This window comes from Cetorhinus maximus, chromosome 6, assembly GCF_964194155.1.
Source record: "Cetorhinus maximus chromosome 6, sCetMax3.hap1.1, whole genome shotgun sequence".
NCBI lineage: Eukaryota > Metazoa > Chordata > Chondrichthyes > Lamniformes > Cetorhinidae > Cetorhinus > Cetorhinus maximus.
This window is the reverse complement of record NC_135884.1, coordinates 97,413,494-97,433,786: the sequence shown is the minus strand read 5'-3', so window position 1 is coordinate 97,433,786 and position 20,293 is coordinate 97,413,494. Positions and strand designations below refer to the sequence as shown.

At 41.8% G+C, this 20,293-nt stretch overlaps 1 protein-coding gene across 1 annotated transcript in view; it reads right to left on the bottom strand.

Moving 5' to 3' along the window:
* The window catches only part of rspry1 (ring finger and SPRY domain containing 1), a 70,283-nt gene extending 52,649 nt beyond the window's left edge, over nucleotides 1-17,634 (bottom strand). Inside the window, exons 1-2 of the mRNA XM_078544143.1 lie at nucleotides 16,658-17,634; nucleotides 6,212-6,264 (exon numbers count right to left, since the gene is read on the bottom strand). Coding sequence (XP_078400269.1) covers nucleotides 6,212-6,264; nucleotides 16,658-17,100 — 496 coding nt within the window. The 5' untranslated portion in view covers nucleotides 17,101-17,634. The remainder of the gene's footprint in view (nucleotides 1-6,211; nucleotides 6,265-16,657) is intronic.
* Nucleotides 17,635-20,293: the final 2,659 nt, after the last annotated feature.

Sequence of the window (20,293 nt, the reverse complement as noted above, 5' to 3'; positions counted from 1 at the left end):
GGTCCAGAGTCATGTTGAGGACTCCCATGGCAACTCCCAGCCAAATGTATACCACTATGCTGCCACCTCTGCTGGGTCCATTCTGCCAGTGGGTCAGGACATACCCCCAGGGATGGTGGTGGTGGTGTTTGGGCCATAATCTCTACGGTACGATTTCATGAATATGACTATGTCAGGCTGTTGCTTGACAAGTCTGAGACAGCTCTCCCAATTTTGGCACAAGCCCCCATATGTTATTAAAGAAGTCTTTGCAAGGTCAACTTGTAGAGGTTTAAAAAAATCAGAATAAAATAGCATTAGATTCATATTGTTGCCTTTCTTACAGCAGCAGACTCAGAAAATCAGATTGGGGCCAGCCAAAAAGATTATTCAAAGTTCTACAGTCAAGCTCAATTGTATACATAAATTTCATACCCCACACACAAAGCTATCCTGTATGAAAGTTCACTAATTCATTAGTTTAGTGGACTAGAACTAGAGTTCAAATCCCATCATGGCAAATTTGGGAATTCAATTTAGTACCTGGAAACAAAATGCTGATATCAATAAATATGATTGAAAGCTACTAAGACCAATTGAAAACCCAGCTGCTTCATGTGTGCTCTTTCATGAATGTCCTTAGGGGAGGAAGCCTTTCATTCTTACTCAGTCTGGTCTAGATGACTCCAATCCCACCTCAATGTGGCTGGCTGTTACCTGCCTCTGAAGTAGCCTATGAAGCTGCTTTCAATGATTCATAAAGATAGCCCATCATCACTTCAGGGCAATAAATGATCTCGTCAGAATACAGGCATCTTGAGAATTTCTTTTGGTCCATCAACTCAGACTCCCTCAGCAAGGCACCCAACTGTCAGCTACCCTGCCAGAGCAATATTCCATCCATGACCCAACCTGCCAGTACAGTTTTGGTAAGATCATAATCCATCTTAATTTTACTCAAGGGGACATCCTCACCCAGATCAGCTCGAATAAAACATGCTAGGTTAACAGTCAGTACTAGGACCAATGATTTAGTTGATGTATATTAATTATCTAGACTTGGATGTCTAGACACAATTTCAGAATGTGCAGTTGACACAAACCTTGGAATTATCGCAAGCTCTGAGCAGGACAGTGACAGACTTCCAGGTGATATAGGCAGGCTGGTGGAATGGCAGATACTTATGTGGCAGATGAAATTTAATGCAGAGAAATGCGAAGTGATATATTTTGGTACGAAGAATGAGGAGAAGCAATACCAACTGAAGGTACAATTCTAAAAGGGTGCAAGAAAACAGGCCTCAGGGTCTATGTGCACAAATCGTTGAAGGTGGCAGGGCAAGTTGAGGAATCCTGAGCTTCATAAAAATAGGCGCAAGAGTAAAAAAGCAAAGAAAATATGCTGAACCTTTAAAAGACTGATTCAGCCTCAACTGGAGTTTCCAATTTTGGGCAGCACACATAAGACATGAAGAATTCAAAGAGGATGCAGAAAAGATTTATGAGAATGGTTCCAAGTTGAGGGACTTCAGTTCTGAGGGTAGACTGGAGAAGCTGGGATAGCAATGTTCAAAATCATGAGGGGTCTAGAAACAGAATAGAAAGGGAGAAACTGTTCCCTGTGGCAGGGGGAATCAAAAGCCAGATTCAAGGTGAATGACAAAAGAACCAACAGCAACATTTAAAATCTTTTAATAAACAGAGCCAGTAATTAGGATCAGAAATATACTGCCTAAGAGGGTGGGAGACACAGATCCAGTGGAAGCTTTCTAAGAGAATTTGATAAACACTTGGAAGATAAAAAGTTTGCAAGATTACGGGGAAAAAGGAATAGGACTGGCTTAACTGCTCTGGCAAATATCTGGCATGAACCCAACAGGCAATGTTTACAGTGCAAAAGGAGACCATTCTATAAATATATGCCACAAAAAAATTGCCACGCTATTTTTCAACAGGTCACTTGTTTACAAGGTTACTCCAATAGAGTATATTGTCAAACATTACTGCCTATCCCTCAAATGCAAGGAATCATTCAGATACTGCAAAGGCAATAGGTTCTGACAACATTTTGGCAATAGTACTGAAAACTTGCACTCCAGAACTAGCCACGCCCATACCAAGCTGTTCCAGTACAGCTACAACACTGGCATCTATCTGGCAATGTGGAAAATTGTCCAGGCATGTCCTGGCCACAAAAAGCAGGACAAATCCAACCCAGCTAATTACTGTCCCATCAGCCTACTCTTGATCTTCAGCAAATTGATCGAAGATGTCGCTGACAGTGCTATCAAGCGGCACTTCTTAGCAATAACCTGTTAGCTGACGCTCAGTTTGGGTTCCACCAGGGTCAATCAGCTCATGTCAGCTTTGGTCCAAACACAGACAAGAGAGCTGAGCTCAAGCAGTGAGGAGAGTGTGATTGCCCTTAACATAAAGGCAGCATTTGACAGAGTGTGGCACTGAGGAGCCCTGGATTAACTGAAACTCTTTCGAGTTACCAACAGTCATAGATTGCAACTCTTTTCGAGTACAATCACAGTTCTTGGTTTCCGGGAGTGGGACATGAACCCACAACCCTCTGATTCAAAGGCGAGGGTGCTATGAACTGAGCCACAACTGACACCTCCATTAACTGAAGTCAAACTCTTTCGAGTTATCAACAGTCACAGATTGCAACTCTTCCGAGTACAATCACAGTTCTTGGTTTCCGGGAGTGGGACATGAACCCACAACCCTCTGGTTCAAAGGCGAGGGTGCTATGAACTGAGCCACAGCTGACACCAGGAACCAGAGGTAAAACTCTACTGATTGGAGTTATACCTAGCACAAAGGAAACTCTTTCGAGTTATCAACAGTCACAGATTGCAACTCTTTCAAGTACAATCGCAGTTCTTGGTTTCCGGGAGTGGGACATGAACCCACAACCCTCTGGTTCAAAGGCGAGGGTGCTATGAACTGAGCCACAGCTGACACCAGGAACCAGAGGTAAAACTCTACTGATTGGAGTTATACCTAGCACAAAGGAAGATGGTTGTAGTTGTTGGAGGTCAATCAGCTCAGTCCCAGGACAGCAGTGCAATCGTTTCTTAGAGAGTATCATAGGCCTAACCATCTTCAGCTGCTTCATCAATGACCTTCCCTCTATCACAAGGTCAGAAGTGGGGAGTGTTCGCTAAAGATTGCACAAAGTTCAGCACCATTCGCGACTCCTCTCAAGGAGAGAGAGAGAGAGAGAGAGAGGAACAAACAATCTAACCACCTCCTCCTGACATTCAATGGCATTACGATCACTGAATCCCTCCACTGTCATCCTGAGAGATACCACTGACTAGAAACTGAACTGGACCAGCCACATAAATACTGTAGCTACAAAAGCAGGTTTGAGGCTGGCAATTCTGCAGTGAGTAACTTACCGCCTGACTCCCCAACTCCCGTCTACCATCAACAAGGCACAAGTCAGGAGAGTGATGGAATACTCTCCATTTGTGTGAATGAGTGCAGCTCCAACAACACTCAAGAAGCTCAACACCATCCAGAACAAAGCAGTCTGCTTGATTGGCACCCCATCCACCACCTTGAACATTTGCTCCCTCCACCACCAACTCAGTGGCAGCAGCTTGTAGCATTCCACAAGATGCACTGCAGCAACTCACCAAGGCTTCTTTGACAGCACTTTCCAAACCAGTGACCTCTACCATCTAGAAGGACAAGGGCAGCAGATGAATGGGACCACCACCACCTGCAAGTTTCCCTCCAAGCCATTCACCATCCTGATTTGGAACTATATCACTATTCCTTCACTATCGCTGCATCAAATCCTGGAACTTCCTCCCTAACAGCACTGTGGGTGTACCTACGGCTCGTGGACTGCAGTGGTTCAAGACAGTAGCTCACCACCTTCTCAAGGGCAATTAGGGATGGGAAATAAGTGCTGGCTAGCTAGCAACACCCACATCCAGTGATAGCGCAAAAAAAGTTGGATTCACATGCTCTATTAGCTTTCTGGTATATGACCCAACAGTACACATTCTTCATGCATTAGGTTAAGGAGTGAGCATTGACAAGCTATTTGGTTATAGGGTGAAGGATGTCGTCACATTCAAGCTTGATGCTGTTATCACTAATGACCATTGACATGTGCTTCTCAGCAGATGATCAGTGGATAGCTATCAGAAACAGAAATGATAAAGGGACTTTCCCCACTCCTTAATACAAAGTCTTGCAACCATAGCACTCATTGATGCTCTGCTGGAGATTAAGTTCAATAATGAGAAGGCATCAATCTCAAGAATCTCCCAGTCTGTATTGTTTCTACACTGGCCATGTTATACCAACACTGGTTATTAATTACTGACTGAAAGAAACTTTCCTGAATGGGAGACTGTTCAATCCAAAGTGGATTTTTTTTGAAAAAGTGATTTAATTTTCCAGATTTAAAAAGAAAGCCCAATGCATATTTTAAGATTAGGTTCAGCAACTACAATTCCTGTCAGAAACTGATAGCATTTTCATTTGCACCACTGACCCATATCTAACAAAGGAAGCCAAGGCTACTGTTGCTACAATATGTATTTGCTCCTTTATAAAAAGGTCACTCTGGAACACTGTTTCAAAGCAGATCAGATTTCCCATTTAAGACTTACAGAACTTCTCTGTACAAATGCTGAGGCAATATAAAACATTGCAATGTTGTCCAAAAGCAGAGCTTTTAAAAGGTTGAGGACACGATAAGGGATACAGGGAAATGAATAGGAACTAGAGCAACATCTCTATTTTGTTTCAATGTTATTAAACTGAAATTTAAAGGCAGAAAGGATGCCAATCTGAAGTATATAATTACTTCGCAGTCACATTTACTAAGCCTTCGATTGTTACTGAGGACATCCTAGGCATCACGTAGATGACTGAATAAATCTGCTTTTTCTAAAGATCACACCAAAGCAACCATTCTGTGTTATAAGCTTGCATGCAAGTTGGCAATACCACTTTGGCACCAAACTTCTGAACTGTACACCCACATCACAGCTGAATAAAACCCAATTTTTCACTATTAAAGGGATCAAAAATGTTTTGACAGATTGTATTTTCTGCAACACATTTACACTGGGTTAAATTTCACACCATTAAATAAATGCTCTTCATGCTCTCACATGAAGCAGTTGAAGCAAAGAGCATGGATGCATTTAAGCGCAAGGTAAGTACATGAGTGAGAAAGAAACAGAAAGTTATGTTGATAGGGAGAAATAAAATAAGGTGGGAGAAGGTGCATATGGAGCATAAACATCTGCATCAACCTGTTGGGCCAAATGGTTATCATCTGTACTGTAAAATTCTACGTAAATTAAACATGCTTCCCCTTCAATAGTTTATATTCTCAGTTTGGCTAGTGTTGTCCAAAGCTTTAATGTGGGGATTTTAAAATCAATTCATCAGAAAAATACATGCCCAATAATATATTTTAATTTTTTCAATTAAACTGAACAGAATGGTTTAAAACAAAAACTAGGTGCATTGATTGGAAAGCAGAGATAAAATAAAAATCAACTTTTTCCACACTCGTTGGAGCTACACTTTTGTAACCTTTGGAGATGTGCAAACAACAGCAACCATGTTCAATTTTATGAATGCTACTGCAACTGTTATCATACATTTAGGTTTACCAAGTCTTCCCTCCTCCCACCACATTTTCCCCTCCCCCTCCCCCCCCAACCCGCCAATTATGTTTTAAGTTATTTAATGTTCATGTATCAAGTTTATCTAACGCACAACTGAATTGTACAAATCAGAGGAGTTTCAGGACAAATCCTGTCTAAATAGAGATAGCTGCTCTTAACCACAGGAGTTGAGCCACAATTAGCATTAAAATCCCTGCATCAGAGAGGGGCGAGTAGCGTGACAAAGGGATGCTGATGTGTTTAAAAAATAATCAAAGAAATCTAATTCTAATGTGTCAGGTAATGCTTCACAGGGAGATAATGACGACATTAGGACAACTGGAAAATCATTGACAGTCACTTGTTTATTTAATCAGATTCAGAGCAGTATCAGGAGCCTGCACACTTAGCCAAGCAAGTCTTAAAAGAATATAGCGTTGCAGAAAAAAAAGGGTTATCACTTAAATTAGACCTCCCTAATTAAAGTATCAGTGTGCTGACAGCAATAAAATTAGTGAATATTTCACCTCTGCCTCAGTTTACAAGGTGTCACATTTTTTGTTCAGTCTAGTAGTTACCTGTTTCTGCCATTTCGTGCAAGGTGATCATTGAATACGGAGGCTCTTGGTCACTGAAAAAAACAAAGAAAAGTTAGTTACTCAGCATATTGTTCAGATTCACATTTTGGTTAGGAAATTAAAGACAACTTGCCAGAATTATCAGAATCACAGAACAGTTATGGCACAGGAGGCAGCCATTTGGCCCACTGTGTCTGCACCAACTCTCTGAATGAGCAACTCATCAAGTAGCATTCCCCGCTTCCTCCCTGTAACCCTTCACATTCTTCCTTTTCAGAAAACAAACAATCTAACTCTCTTTTGAATGCTTCAATTGAACCTGCCTCTACCACATACACACCAAACCCTGACCACTCACTGCATAAAAAAAGTTTCTCCTCATATCACTTTTATTTCTTTTACTCATTACTTTAAAACTGTACCCTCTCATTCTCCATCCTTTCACAAGTGGGAAAAGTTTCTCCCTATCTACTCTGCCCAGACCATTATTTTGAATACCTCCAGCAAATCTCCTCTCAGCTTCATTTTCTCCAAGGAAAAGAGTCGCAACTTCTCAAATCCATTGCGATTCAATCCCTGGAACCATTTTCGTGAATCTTTCCCGCTCCCTATCTAATGCCTTCACACTCTTCCTGAAGTGCGGTGCCCAGAACTGGACGCAATACTCTAGCTAAGGCTGAACTAGTGACTTGCACAAATTCAACACAACCTCCTTGCTCTTGTACTCTATGCCCCTATTAATACAGTATCCTGGGCTTTATGCTTTATTAACTGCTTTCTGAACCTGTCCTGCTGCCTTCAGTGATTTATGCACATATACACTCATATCCCTCAGCTCCTGCACCCCCTAGAATTGAATCTTTTATTTTATATTGTCTCTCCATCTTCTTCCTACCAAAATGAAAAACTTCACTATTTTCTGCCATGAACTTCCCATTCCACCAACCTATGCCCCTTTGAAGTTCAACACTATCATTATCCTCCTTGCAGTTCCCAATGCTTCCAAGTTTGGTATCATGCACAAACTTTGAAGTTGTGCCCTGTGCAGCAAGGTCTAAGTCATTAATATATATCAGGAAAAGCAAGGGTCCCAACACTGACCTCTGGGGAACCCTATGACAAAATTTCCTTCAGCATAGAAAACATCCACTAACCATTGCTCTCTATTTCCTGATGCTCAGGCAATCCCATATCTATGTTGCTACTGTCCCTTTTATTCCATGAGCTGGGCTCATCTTCACACCCGTTTTTTTGAACAAGGGTGTAATGTTTGCAATTCTCCAGTCCTCTGGGGCCATCCCTGAGTCTAATGTGAAGCTTGCAGGGGGGGGGAACCTTTCAATCAGATAAAGTCCTACTTAAATTTTTGGTTTCCTTTTTGTTGACTTCCTTAAATTGTAATATGCAAATTAATTTCAGATCAACTGCAATTTATAGCACACAGCTGCATACAAGCAGATACTAATCACCTGTTCAAATCTTCTCAGCAAGTTGTGCAGCACAGTATCGAACACCTTTTGAAGTTCATGTACACCACATGAACAGCAATGCCCTCATCAACCTTCTGTTACCGCTTCAAAAAAAAACTCCAGCAAGTTAGTTAAACATGATTTCCCCTTTAGAAATCCGTGCTGGCTTTCCTTAATTAATCCGCATTCGTCCATGTGACGATTAATTTTGTCCCAAATTATTGTTTCTAGAAATTTCCCCCACCAAAGTTAAACTGACTAGCCTGTGGTTGATGAGCTTACCTTTACTTATCACCTATCCAAATCATCTCAGCAACAGGTGATTGAAATAAATTAAATGGTCAACATAATTTGAAATAGCAGTCACTTTAATTATGACTCATCCTCACACTTCAAGATAATCATAATTAAAGTTAATAACATTATTTTTCCTACACAACAGAATAGAAGCAATCATTGCCAAAAGACTGCCAAGATGGAGTACTTACTGAGTGCTATTCTGGACTCTTCAAGTGCCATTGTTGAGATACAGTTTATACATAAATCTATTTTAAATGCAGAGCTGAAAGTAAAATATTTAAGTATTTTTTCCTCTTAATAAAGACAGGCTTGAGTGCAATATGACAGCACTGGCTATAAATGCTTCTGCTGATTAATAATATGGATTTGCTCTGTGGTTTCCTTCAAGATTCTACTATGATAGGTTTTCCCTGCTGCTTTCATCATCAGCTGCAACACATTTTAAAATACACTGCATTCTTTACAGTCTAAAAGGAAATAGTCATCCAGTGACAAGACTGGCAGTGGGATTGCAGAGTTTTATTTGCAAATCATGCAGCTGTAGTTCTATTCAGTTGCCAAAGGAAATGACTGAATTATCTGGAAAGTGTTTCCAACTTGCACTACCTGAGCTTCAGGGTCTTGAAGAGTGAGCAAGAATTGCCTGCAGGCTAGACACAAAGCACTTCCTACATAGTCAACCTCACAAGCACTGGTTCAAAAGCATCATAGCAAAAGCTAGAGCTGACGCCCCAACCTCTCAGTTCTGAACATGCGTGCAAGACAGAAGACAATAAAAATGTTACAGCATTGCGATGTAACATTTTCAATACAGAATTTTCTTCACACTTTCAAAAATAATGACTGTTATATCAAAAAACAAGATATTCTCTTAAAAGCAGCATTAGAAATTGCATTACATTGCATATATTTTCACTCCTTTCCATGCTCCCTTGATATCCCCAATGGTGTGAACCCAAATGGTGTGTTCAAGTTGTTGTCTTCCATTTATGTCCATATTTCAGCAGGAATCACCAAATATCAGTATTTCCCTGCCTTAACCCAATTATAATGCTTCTGCCAATGTTTCAGTCAAGATGAAGTAACAGTAGAGAAAGAGGTCTTTACGTTTCACTTCCTTAACTACAGGAGCCAGAATTATGATAAACTTGATAGCAAATACATTACAGAAACAAAACTTTAGATGCCAGGGTGCGCAACAGCAAATAAATATTTTTAATATTGGACCTTTGCAAAATTTTATCCCAGTTCGTAGATGGGTAAATAGGGCTTAATGTGGAGGTATGGTGGAAGACAGAAGGTTGGCCAGGAGTGTGTTGGAATAGTCAACTCCAGAGGTAAAACATGGATTAAGGTTTCAGCAGATGCAGAGGCAGTAATAAAACTACCTCAGTTTTATTAAGTACTACTAGTGCTTTTGGTTCAACTCAGCCAAGGATCCTCTTATGGGTAACTTTTCATTCAGTACAGTACTTCCTAAGATCATAAGAAAGAGTAGGCCATTCAACCCCTTGAGCCTGTTCTGCCATTCAATAAGATCATGGCTGATCAGATTGTGGTCTAAACTCCACTTTGGTATCTGCCTCCCATAACCCTCAATTCCCTTGTAGATCAAATATCTGTTTAACTCTGCCTTGAATATACTCAATGACTCAGCCCCCAGTGCTCTGAGGCAAAGAATTCCAAAGATTAACAACCCTCAGAAGAAATTCCTCCTCAACTCTGTCCTAAACGGGATACCTCTTTTCAACTATGTCCATGAGTGGTAGATATCCCAAGGGGAAACATCCTCCAAGCATCTACCCCATCAAGTCTCCTCAGAATTTTATATGTTTTAATAAGACCACCTCTCATTCTTCTAAACTCCAACAGAAAAAGTCTCAATCTGCTCAACTTTTCCTCAAAAAACCCTTTCATCACAGGAATCAGCCTTGTGAACCTTCACTGGATTGCCAATGCAAGTATATCCCTCCTTAAATAAAACCAAAACTGTACACTGTACTATAGGTGCGGTCTCACTAATGCCCTGTACAGTTGCAGCAAGATTTCCCTACTTTTATACTTCAACATTCCATTTGCCTTCCTAATTGTATGCCGTGCCTGCATGCTATCATTTTGAGATTCATGTACAAGGACACTCGGAACACACTGTACTGCAGCATTCTGCAGTCTCTCTCAATTGAATTTATATTCTGCTTTTCCACTCTTTCCGCCAATAGACAAGTTCACATGATTTCCACATTATATTCCATCGTCCAAATTTTTGCCTACTCAATTAACCTATCTATATCTTTTGCAGACTCTTTGCAACCTCCCGAGCTTGCTTTCCAACTTTGTATCAGTAAATTGGTCAACAATACACTCTGTTCCTTCATCCAAGTCACATTAGATCATAAATATGGCCCCAGCACTGATCCCTGTGGTACTCCACTAGTTATTTGCCAACCTGAAAATGACCCATTTATCACAACTCCGTTTCCTGTTAGTTAGCCAAACCTCTACCATGCCAACATATTATCCCCAACACCTTGCGCTCTTCTCTTGTGCAGTCATCAATTGTGGCACCATTGAAATCTCGTTTGGAAATCCAAATACACTTCACCTACTTGTTACAACCTCAAAAGAACTTTAATAAATTCGTCACTAATTCTAAAAGAATGTACACAATAGTCTTATAGGCATTCAGCACCTGCTGGTTCAATAATATTTTTCAGAGCTAGAATTTACTTTTTAAAAATTCTCTCTCGTGACGTGGGCATCGCTGTCAAGGCCAGCATTTAGTGCCCATCCCTAACTGCCTTCAAGCAGATGCATGGGGACGCCACCACCTGGAAGTTCCCCTCCAAGCCACTCACCATTCTGACTTTGAAATATATCGCCGTTCCTTCACTGTTGCTGGGTCAAAATCTTGGGACTCCCTCCCTAACAGCACTGCGGGTGTACCTACACCACATGGACCGCAGCAGTTCAAGAAGACAGCTCACCACCACCTCTTCAAGGGCAATTAATGCTGGCCTAGCCAGCCCACATCCCTTGAATGAATAAAAGAGAAAAAAAATCTCAGGTCAAGATGACCCTTCATCAGAACTGTTGAAACGCCATCTTGACTTGAAACATAAACTTTGTTTCTCTCTCCACTGACTGCTGACTGACCTGATTATTTCCAGCACTTTGTTTTTATTTCAGTCTTCCAGCATCTGCAGCATTTTGCTTTTGTATTGGCATCTGATTTACATACTCAAACAGTAGCCAACCTCTTCAGTAGAGAGGGAAACACAAATATTTTTTGTTTTAAATCCAAATTTAATTTGAAATAAAAGGGAGAACATTAGAAGCAATGTAAATTTAAAGTTAGCAAATTCAGTTCGCAACACACTCACTGGAGTCAGGTATAGTGGATTCAAATCCTACTTAAGACTTCAGCACAGGGCTGACACTCAAATACATTAATGAACAAGTACTGCATTGTAAGATTCATCTTTTCAGCTGAGAGAGACCCCATCTACCGGTTTCTATATTTTAATTGAACAATTTTTGAAGAACAGAAAGATTACAATTAATACAGGAGGTCTGTGACAAAATACAAGACAACATTAATAAAGTTGTTGAATGGTTGCATGATTGGCAACTAAAGTTCATTTTGGTCAAGTGTGAGATAGTACATTTTGCTAACAATAAGGCGGTCATCATTTCTTGGAAAATAAATGTCTAAATGGGATAGGGGAGCAGAAGGAGTGGGAGGGGAGGCTAAAAATAGAGATTACTAAAAAAAAATTACATGTTAATAAGGCTATATAAAAAAAAAAAAATACCCCGGGGGGAGAGAATTGAAAAGCAGATATATGTTATGGTTAAACTTGTATAGAACCTTTGTAAGCTCACATTTGAGTGCCATGGACAGTTCTGGTCTCCATATTATAAAATGGAAAAAGAGGAACTGGAGAAGGGGTGAAAAGTTTAATAAATTATAACAGAAGCAAAGGGCTATGCCTATTTAAGGTTGAGACCGGAGCTCTCTTCTCTAGAGGACTGAGGGGTCACCTGATAAGAGGTGTTAATGATTATGAAAGGGTTTGGGGGGTTAGGCACAGAGAAGATATTTCCACTTGCAGGTGAGACCAGAGCTACTAGGCCATAAACATAAGATCGTTATTCATAAATTCAACAGGAAATTCAAGAGAAATTTTACTCAGAGAGTGTGACTAGAATATGGAACATTACAAGCAGCAGAGGTAAATAGCATAGATGCATTTAAAGGAAGCTAGATAAACCAGAGGGAGAATGGAATAAAAAGATATGTTGATGGGGTCAGATGAAGTAGGGTGGAACAAAGTTTGTCTGGAGCATATCGACTGTTGGGCCAAACAGCCCGTTTCAGTGCTGTAAATGCTATGCAATACATTCTACTTCTAGTCGTTTGGTAGTACAGAACTTTAGTATTGCTGAAAAAAAGAGACATGTCTCAGCTTTTCGTCTTGCACTCATCAGGCCACATGCAAGAATATCAATATATAAGGGAAAAACAACAATTTATACTGTACGTAAAGGGAGTGCTGATTGGTAGGCAAGTGGCCCTGCCATAGAGAATGCACCACTGATGGTAACTAACAGTTAATTACCAAACATTGTTTGAAATTTAAACCAGGCAGCTTGACCCTGATTGGTCAAGGCATTGCCCTAAAGAATTAGTCAGTGAATGGCAGTCACTTATTTTGTTTAGCTGAAACAGGTGCAGTGTATGTACATGTTTTTTGTCTGCAAAGAACAGGGCCTGTGTATCAATATATGTAGCTTCCAGTACATGCAAATGCATTACATTGGGAGCCCGACTGACAATCTTAAATTGGTTGTCAGCATAATTCTTAGCACATTGAAGATTATTTCGCAAATGTTGCCCAATTGCAAGATCACAATGTTGTAATGTTGGACACTATTTTGAGTTTTGCAAGCATGGGCTGGTTGGATAGGATCTGTACCCTGCCCATTGTGAACAGCGGCTGGGACATGCTGTTTGATACAATCCGACAGTCTTTGAGACATATGACCTACATACCTAGCATCACACTGGCACTGAAATTCATATTACTTATTTATGTGATAGACAGAACGTCTTTTTGGCTTGACGGCAACATCCTGTTAATGGAGAATAACACTCCTGTTGCTATTGCATAGTAGCAGTGTGAAACAGCTAGCTTCACCTGTTGCTCAAATTTTTGAGATACCTGCCCTTCCAGGATAATCCGAGGTAGACTGCACACTTTCCAGGGCCGAAAGTGATGACCTTGGGCCCGTTCATGAGCTTGCATGATATACAGTGCGAAATGATCTGATCAGGGTAGCTGTTCACTCTCTTCACATACAGTATAAATTGTTGTTTTCCCCCTTATATAGGTATTCTTACGAGTGTTCTGATGAGTACAAGACTTAAAGCTTAGATGTGGCTCTTTTTTTTCAGCAATACATTCTACTTCAAAATAACCCATTGTTTGTAACGCACTTAGACATCGGAGGTATTCTATGCATGTGGGAACGAAATGCCACATTTAAAAGATCACTAGCACTCAAAAAATCAGTTACAACCTATGCAGTCAGTACATCTTCCAAAATTGCATTTCACAAATTATAAACATGGGTTTTAATAATGCCTGCAAGTCCTCATTAACCTTTCCATCTGCTCAATACATCGAAGATGCATCACACTGCGCAATCTGCTTTAGATAACACTGGCCCACATAAATATCTTTGACACAGCAAAGTCATCATTACATGAAACTGAACAAAAAACGGGCCATACAGCCCAACTAGTCTATGGCTGTGCTTATGCTGCAGACAAGTTTTGCACTCTAAATTAGCTCTTTCCACCTTGCTCCCATGTTCCTCTATCTCAGATAAAAGCAAAATACTGCGGATGCTGGAAATCTGAAACAAAAACAATTGCTGGAAAAACTCAGCAGGTCTGACAACATCTGTGGAGAGAAAGACAGAGTTAACATTTCGCGGATATATGACTCTTCTTCAGAAGTGAGTTTTTCCAGCAATTTTTGTTTTTGTTCCTCTATCTCAGGCTTTGAGAATGAGTCAAATCTCTCCTTTATTGTGCCAATACTATCTGCTTCAAACCCTTCATGCAACAAATTCCATATTTTAACCACCATGTATCGAGAAATGGTAATTGGCTGTAGTCACAAAAGACCATAGGCTTCTCTCTCCATGACAGAGACACAATTAGTTATATGGCTGAGGGGCATCGCTCCACAACAAGCATGGATCAAGGCAAGGAGGCAGGCCTCCATGAGCTACCACAGCCAGTATTGGGATTGAACCAATGCTGTTGGTGTCAATCTGCACAACACCTGAGCCATCTAGTCCACTGAGCTAAACAACCCCCATACCATGCACAGAAATTTCTCTTAAATCCTTTATCTGATCCAATTTTGACAACACCTCACAACTAGAAAAACTGTATAACTAGAAATAATTTGGCGACAGCAGCTATATTTTACTCATCCAAGAATTAAGTAGCTGTATAATACTGCACTATATAAATCAGCAATTGAGTCAAATGTAACATTTAAAATAAAATTTAATTTGCACAATAACTATCCAGATGCAATTTTACAGCAGACTAATAAATTGTGAAGCACTATGACTCAGATGAGTGAACAATTTGCTTTAACATGCTTGTTACTAACTGACTTAACGCAAAGTGACAAATTGTTAGTGCCAGAACAGCTGATCTGATCAGACCTGAATGCGATCCTGTGTATCACCTGTTGGGTGGGGCCACTTACTCAGCTCAGCATTTATGAATCATGACCATTGCAACTCCATTGTGACGCTTTCAAAGAAACCAAAAGTGTGCCTGTCCCATTCTAAATCACAGGGATTTTTCTGGTGGCCCGTCAAGCCTGCTCCATCATTCAATACACTTGTGGCTGATCTTAGACTTCAACTCCACTTTCCTGCCTGTTCCCCTTAACCCTCGAATCAGAGAGATCAAAATTCTGTCTATCACAATCTTAATCATGTCAACAATGGAACATCCACAACACTCGAGTGGACAATTCAGAGATTCACGACCCTTCGAGAGAAGAAATTTCTCATCTTAATACTAAATGATTGGCCCCTTATCCCGAGGTTGTGTCCACTCCAGCCTAGTGAAACTTCACTCTACTGCTCTGAAAGCAAGTAGATCCTTCATTAATTATGGATGCCTAAACTGCACACAACACTCCAGTATGGTCTCACCAAAGCCCTGTACAATTGAAGCAAGGCTTCCTTGCTCCTGTAATAAAGACCAACATGCCATTTGCTTTCCTAATTGCTTGGTGTACTTGCATGCTAACCTTTTGCCCTTGTACAAGTATACCTAAGTCTCTCTGAAGATCAACACTTACAAGTTTCACACCTTTTAAAAAATATTCTGTTTTTTTCTTATTACCAAAGTAAATAATCTCACACTTGCCCACATTATACTCCATCTGCCACCTTGTTTCCCATTAATTTAACCTGTCTATCTCTCTTTACAACCTCTGTGTGCCCTCCTAACGGCTTACATTTCCACCTAGCTTTGTATCATCAGCAAACTTAGATTACATTACTCTGTCTCTTCATCCAAGTCATTAATGTAGGTTGTGAATAGCAAAGGCCCCAGCACTGAACCTTATGGCACTCCACTAGTCACAGCCTGCCAACTTGAAAGCTTGGTTCCTGTCCGTTAGCCAATTCTCTATCCATGCTAGTATATTACTGCCAACTCTAGCAGCCTTTATTTTGCAGGTTAACCTTTTGTGGCGCATTATCCCAAAAGCCTTTTGGAAATCCAGGTATGGTACATCTACGAGTTCCCCTTTATCTGCCTTTCTAGTTACATGCTCAAAAAAACTAAAATTTGTCAAACATGATTTACTTTTTCTAAAACTGTTGTTGACTTTGTCTGATCATACTTCCATTTAAGTGCATTAAGACTTCCAGATTCCAGCACTTTCCTGATGACTGATATCAGGCTAACTGGCTTGTAGTTCCCCATTTTCTCTCCCTCCTTTCTTGAATAACTGTTACATTTGCTGACACCCAATTTTCTGGAACCGTTTCAGAATCTGGGGAATTCTGGAAAATCATAGCCACTGCAGCTATCTTTTAGAAGCACAGGATGTAGGATTAGATCTTGGGGATGTAAGATTTTAGTCCAAGTTTCTCCAGTTCTTTTCTCTACTGATATGAATTACCTTAATTTTCTCAACACAAACACAGGATTTCAAACTGCCACACCAGCCTACTGTAAAATGTTTTGGGTAAATGCTGTACATTATATTATAATTGACAAGCCACAGCGTTGGTTTTAAAACTCCAAAAAAATGAAGAGAAACTAAGCCTGACGGACTCGGGGATCCCTGACAACACACGGCCAACTTGAGCCCAAATGATAGAAAAGGCAAAGCAAGTAATTTCTAACATTTGAACACAGAATTTTGAAGAACACTATTATAAAAAAAAGTGGCCAAATTCTCCTGGGGAACCAGGCCTTTCTGAATTATGCGTTTTAGCCGAAATCAACGTGCAGCTTGAAGGGTTTCCAGACTTTCCCCGCGGATGCAGGAGGAGGGGAGCAAACAGGCTAGCTAGTAGCAGCGGGGGGTCTGAGATCCCAATCTGGGAAAGGAGGTCTGCCACTTACTTGTCCACCAATGTACGAATGACGGCCAGCGTATCCAACACCAGGCCATCCACATTCTGCTTCTTCCTGCGAGGTTCGTGGGGGCCCCGTCCCCTCCTGGGCGGCCTGACCGGGTCCCGGGAGCGGCTCCTGGGCTCGCCCTCGGCGTTATTGCTATGGTGGTGGCGAGGATGGTGATGGTGGTGGTGGTGATGTGAAGACGACGACGACGAAAGAGGAGGCGGGTGTCGACGCTCAGCTGCTCCGAGCTCGCCCGGAGGGCCCGGGTTCTCCTCGGCGTCGCTGCCGTCCCGGCACACGCAACTATTGCCCATCCGGCCTATGGCGTCGGACTCGACGGCGGGGGAGGAGGCCACGGCAGCGCCGGGTGGCTCCGCAGAAAGCAATAACCCTCGCACCAGGCTCCGAGTAGCGTGGAAGACGGTCCAGGCCGCTACGATCATCTAGGAAGGCCGCCGCCGCGATATGGTCACCATCCTGTCTCCCCACCCCGGGGGTGGGGGAAGCGCCGCCTCTCACTCCTGCTCTAACCGCGCACACCGGAGACAACGCACCGGGCTGCCCGCCATCTTAACTCCGCCACCCCAACCGACGGACGGAGGACAGCCGCCGCCGACATTTTTAAAATAAAACAACGGCAGCCTTCCCAAAAACGATAAGTATGCCGATCACCGGGAAGAACAACAATAACTTCCACTTCCGGCAGACTACCGAGGCCTAAATGTTTATTCCGCCGGCGAGCCTGGGAACCGAACCCGTCACGGTTCGCTTTGGGCCGCCGCCCGCTGCTGACGGTTTATTTGCAAAAGGCCCGCGCCGTTCCCCGAGCCTCCAGCCGCTCTGATTGGCTGCGAATGCCGTCTCGCTCGCGTCCGTGCGGAGAAAGCTTGCTGCGCCTGCGCCAGCGCCAATCCCCTCAAAGTTAATTTGCATCAGTTCAATCCCTTGGTTTTATTTTAATCAATAAATTATTTTGAGTGGGGAAAAGGAGAAAAGAAGGCGATCGCATATTTATTAGTTGGGTTTGGATTGCTGTTTGATATAAAAGTCCATCCATGATATCACAATCGGTGCGTGCCTCGGCTCAGAGAGGGTTGAGGGAAGGTTTTGTTCCAGTGTTTATTCTTGTCACAACTACAAGCAGCAAGGACTCCAGTGCGCAGTCCATGCTGAAAATAATACTATGAATTAATTTGTTAAGTTTTCTTTCGTATTTTTTTTATTAATTGGACGTTAATAAGAGAGCACTTTTATGTTTTTGGGGTGCACGGTAATTGGGTTTGATGATACTGGGGCAAGCCAATCTCTCCAGACGAAAAATACGAACAGGCTCTGGAGCCTGCTCCTCCGTTCATTAAGATTGTGGCAGAACTGTTACATCAGTTTGCCCTATCTCTCAATCCCTTGATTCCCTGAGTTCCCAAAAATCTATCAATTTCAATCTTGTATTTAGTCAATGACCACCGACAGTCCTCTGGGGTAAAGAATTCCAAAGATTCACAATCCTCTAAGTAAAGAAATTTCCCCTCATCTCAGTCCAAAATTGCCAACCCTCTATCCTGAGACTGACCCCTGATTTTAAACTCTCTCGCCAGAGGAAACAGCCTCTTCTCCACCCAGTCAAGCCTTTTAAGAACATTATATCTTTTAATGAAATAAGAACATGAAAAATAGGAGCAGGAATAGACCATATAGCCCTTCTAGCCTGCTCTGACATTCAATACGATTGTAGCTGATCCCAAGTCTCAACTCCACTTCCCTGCCATTCCCCATAATACTTGACTCTCTGAGAGACCAAAAATCTTATCTGTCTCAGTCTTGAATATAATCAATGATGGAGCATCCACAACCTACTGGGGTATAAAATTCTAAAGATTCATAATCTTTTGAGTGAAGACATTTCTCTTCATCTCAGTCCTAAATGATCAGTCCCGTATGCTCAGATTGTGTCCTTGTGTACTAGATTCATCAACCAGGAGAAGCAACCTCTCAGTCCCTGTAAAACCCCTTCAAAAATATAGGTTTCAATAAGATCACCTTTCTTCTGAACCCCAGAGAGTATAAGCCCAACATACCCAATCTCTCATCATAGGACAGGAATCAATCTCGTGAACATTTGCTGTACTGTCTCTAAGGCTAGACAAGTATATCCTTCCTTAGATACGGAGGCCAGATTTGCCCACAGTGCTCCAGGTTTGGTATCACCAAAGCCCAATACAATTGTAGCAAGACTTCCTGATCTTGTATTCTAATCCCCTTGCAACAAAGACCAACATGCCATTTGGCTTCCTAATTGTTTGCTGAACCTACATGCTAACTTTCTCTATTCCTTGTACCCAAGTTTCTCTGAATATCAACCTTTGAAAGTTTCACGCCTTTTAAAGATATTATGCTTTGTTATCCTTCCTACCAAAGTGAAAAACCTCACGTCTACTGCATCTACTGCCATTTTGCCTACTCACTTAAACTGTCTAACATCTCTTTGCAGCCTCTTTGTGTCTTCCATACAGCTAGTTTTGCCTCAGCAAACCTGAATACGTTATTCTTGATCTCTTTGCCTAAGTCATTGATATAAATTGTAAATAGTTGAGGCCCCAGCACTGATCCTTGCAGCACGCCACTGGTTACAGTTTGCCAAATTAAAAATGTCCAGTTTATACCTGTCCATTAACCAATCCTCCATCCATGCTAATATATTATCCCCGACTCCATGAGCCCTTACCTCACCTTTTATGTGGGACCTTATCGAGTGCCCTTTGGAAACCTGAATATACTACATCTATTGCTGCCCATTTCCTGCCCTACTAGCTACATTTGCAAAAAACTCAAATAAATTTGTGAGACAGGATTTCCCTTTCGTAAAGCCATAATCATATTGGGCAGAATTTAACCCTTGTCGGGTGGGCTCAGCGGGGCAGTGGGGAAGCTGACCGCTGCCCACGATCGAAGCCAGACCGTGATTTCACACTGGTGGGCCAATTAAGACCTGCCCAGCATGAAATGCGAGCGGTAGCGCTCAACACAACGGGGTGGGGGTGGGGGTGGGGGGTGGGGTGCGGAGGGCGAACGGGGTAAGTGCGAACTTCCTGCATGCGCGCACTTGAAAATCTCCCTGAGGCACAGAGCTGCCTCAGGGAGATGAAGAGTTTTTTATAAAAGATAATAAAGATTTGAAAAATGTTATAAAACATGTCCCGTCATGTGACTCTGTTACATGAGCAGGGACATGTTATTAATTAAATTTTAAAGTTTTTATTTTATTTTTATTTACTTTTGGAAAATTCAACCTGCCCGTGGATGAGGTTTCCTAAAAAGTACAAAGGCCACTTGGCCTTTTTGCCTGCCCGCCAACCGTAAGGTTGTACGAGCAGCGAAAAATATAAGTCAGTTGAGACTTGAATGGCCTTAACAGGCCTTTTAATTGTGGGCGGGCATGCTGCTGATCCCTGCCCACGCCCACTGCCTAAAAAATTGCACGACTGCACATTGACGTTGGGACACTTGCCCAATGTCAATATGCGTCAGTTTACGCTCACACGGATCAAGCGCACGCCCGCCCACCAAGGTAAAAATTTTGCCCACTATGATTTTCTAAAGTACATTGTAAAGACTTATTTATTAATAGATCCCAGTACT